The 2361-nt window shown below is 58.6% G+C and overlaps 1 protein-coding gene across 1 annotated transcript; it reads left to right on the plus strand.

Moving 5' to 3' along the window:
• Positions 1-1785: 1785 nt before the first annotated feature.
• On the plus strand, positions 1786-2261 carry ETH_00038650 (autophagy protein APG9, putative; the record flags this gene model as incomplete). The annotated part of the gene is made up of 1 exon (XM_013380136.1): positions 1786-2261. A coding segment is annotated over one exon (476 nt), but the record flags the coding sequence as incomplete, so codon positions are not given.
• Positions 2262-2361: the final 100 nt, after the last annotated feature.

The raw sequence follows: 2361 nt of genomic DNA on the forward strand, positions 1-2361 counted from the left end.
AGGCAAGAGGGAGACAAGCAAGCTGTCGCTGCTGCCGCCTCTGCACGCGCTGCGAATCTAGCAGCAGCAGCAGCAGCAGAAGTCGCAGCAGCAGCAACAGCTGCAGCAGTGCCACTCGTTGAATGGGCCGAGGGCTCCATCTGCAGAGAAAAACTGCTGGGGGCCCTGTCCAGCTGCTTCAGTAACCCTGCGAGCTAGGGCTGGGGCCCCCTTGGGGTGCCCCCCAGGGGGGCCCCCCTGGGGGGCCCCCGCTGAGGGGGTTAGGTTTGGGGGGCGGGGGGGCCCCTGGGGGCCCCTAGGGAACCCCCGATGCGGAATTGCATGTCGGGGGCCCCGACGAAGGGAGGGGGCTCATCATCGACTTCTTGACCGTAGGAGGTACACTCTGGTTGTTGTTCTATCTAATAATAGCGTTTCTATGAGCTGCTGCTGCTGCTGTTGCTGCTGCTGCAGCTGCTGCTGCTGCTGTTGCTGCTGCTGCAGCAGCGTGGACTTGCGCGTTTAGAAGGATCGTTGTAGGCACTCATTAGTGTAGTGAGTAAAGAGCCACAAGCCCCTGCGGGGAGCTGCAGCAAAGCAGTCACTGGGAAGGCCTGTGGGGCCCCTTGTAGCTTTTTGTCAAAAATAGAAAATGCATATTATTAAAAGGAAGGCCTGGGCTACTTGTTCAACTTGCTGCAGCGGGCAGGTGTACGTACACCGCAGGGCCTGCTAATTTGCAAGGTCTTGCAGCGGACAGGCTGCAGCAAATCGCACCCAGGGTCTGTTTTGCTGCTGCTAGAGAGTGCCCTGCTGCTCTCCAAGCAGCAACAAAGCAGCTTTTGCTGCTCTCCTAGCAGCAAAAGCTGCCCTTCGATCAGCGAATAAGACCTTGAGGTTCTGCTGCTTGCTGCGGGGATTCCGGCAAGGGAGCTGGAAGGCAGCAGCAGCCGTCAGGGGTTTCTGAGGAGCCTTCAGACGCTGCAGCTCTTCTTTTTGCATCGCTAAATGTCTTAGAATGAAATTAATTATTTAATTGTATTTATTAGTTCTCTGTTTGGGGCAATGCCACAGCCACAAACAAATCTGGTGTGTTGTGGATGTCAAGACACGGGGGTTTTCAGAGCACTATGACTGTGTGGCTCTGCTGCAGACATTTGGATCTTTTTGATTTTCAAAATGATGAAATTCAAAAAAAAAATAATTCAGAAGAAGGCTCTCAGCAGGAGCAGCACTTCTTGCCACTGCTGCTGCTGCTGCTGCTGCTGCTGCTGCCCACGCTGCTCTGCTACTTGAAGTGACTCGGTAGCTGCTGTGGCAGAAGAATCGCCTTGCGGCGGGCGTTATTCTTGCCGCATTTGGGTTTAAAATTGCTAAATTAATATTTACAAAGTAATAAATAATTAAATAACGAAAAGACTAAATCGCCAGAGATTGGAGGCTCAAGCCCGGCACATGCTGTGGCAGCCGGAGGTCTGCTGGTGATGGCTGCGGACCACCGGTCACGGCGGAGTGTCTGGACAGCGCAGCTGGGAACTGGATTTCTCTGAGGTTTTGATTTCCTTTTTCATCAAAAAGGAGCTGAAACGAACATTTGGATGGCCAAATAGCACGCCTTCTAGCCAGCAAGCCGCAGCCTTCGTGAGAGGCGTCAGCCCGGGCCTGCTGCCTGAGCACTTGTGCGTGGAATGACTCCGTTTTTCCTTCTTTCTTCTTTATTCCTTTCTTTTTGAGCCTCCACGGAGAGGACAAAGTCAAGGAAAGGAAGCAGTTGGGGCCGCTGGCCAGTTTCAGCGCTTCAGCGGCATGGGGGGCCCCCTTGCTGGCCGGGCGCCTCTCGGCATTGAGCTGTCGGCTCCAGGGGGCCACCCGGGGGGCCCCCCTTGCGGGGAGGACCCGGAGGCCCCTGGGTTACTGTCGGGGGAGCTGGGGGCCCCCCTGTTGGCGGATGGACAGCCCCTTTCTCCCTCGGAAAGCGAGCCTTCGGATGGCCAAAATGGTTTCTTTTTCGAGGCCCCCCGGGACATAGAGGGGGGTTTTCAAGACCGGAGTCCTTCGGGTTTGCAGGGGGCCCTTGGGAGATTTTCGGAGGGCGTCAAGAGCTTCTTAATGCGGTATGTGGGGCCCCGGGGGCCCCCGTCTTTGGTGCGGCCCCTTCTGGGGGCCCCCCGGGGTGGGGGCCCCCCTGGTAGTGGCTGGGGCTCGGGCCCGCGCAGCTGGCTGGCCCCGGAGACGCAGCAGATATGGGGCCCGTGCGGAGGGGCCCCCCCGGGGGCCCCCTTGTGCGAGGAGGGGCCCCCCTGGGGGCCCCCTGGGTCGGTTTCGGGACGGCGGAGGCGCGCGGGAGCGCGGCAGTCGAGCCGCAGCCCGCTGCCGGGCGCA

The sequence above is a fragment of the Eimeria tenella genome, genomic scaffold (genome assembly GCF_000499545.2).
Source record: "Eimeria tenella Houghton genomic scaffold, Eth_scaff4486, whole genome shotgun sequence".
Lineage (NCBI taxonomy): Eukaryota > Apicomplexa > Conoidasida > Eucoccidiorida > Eimeriidae > Eimeria > Eimeria tenella.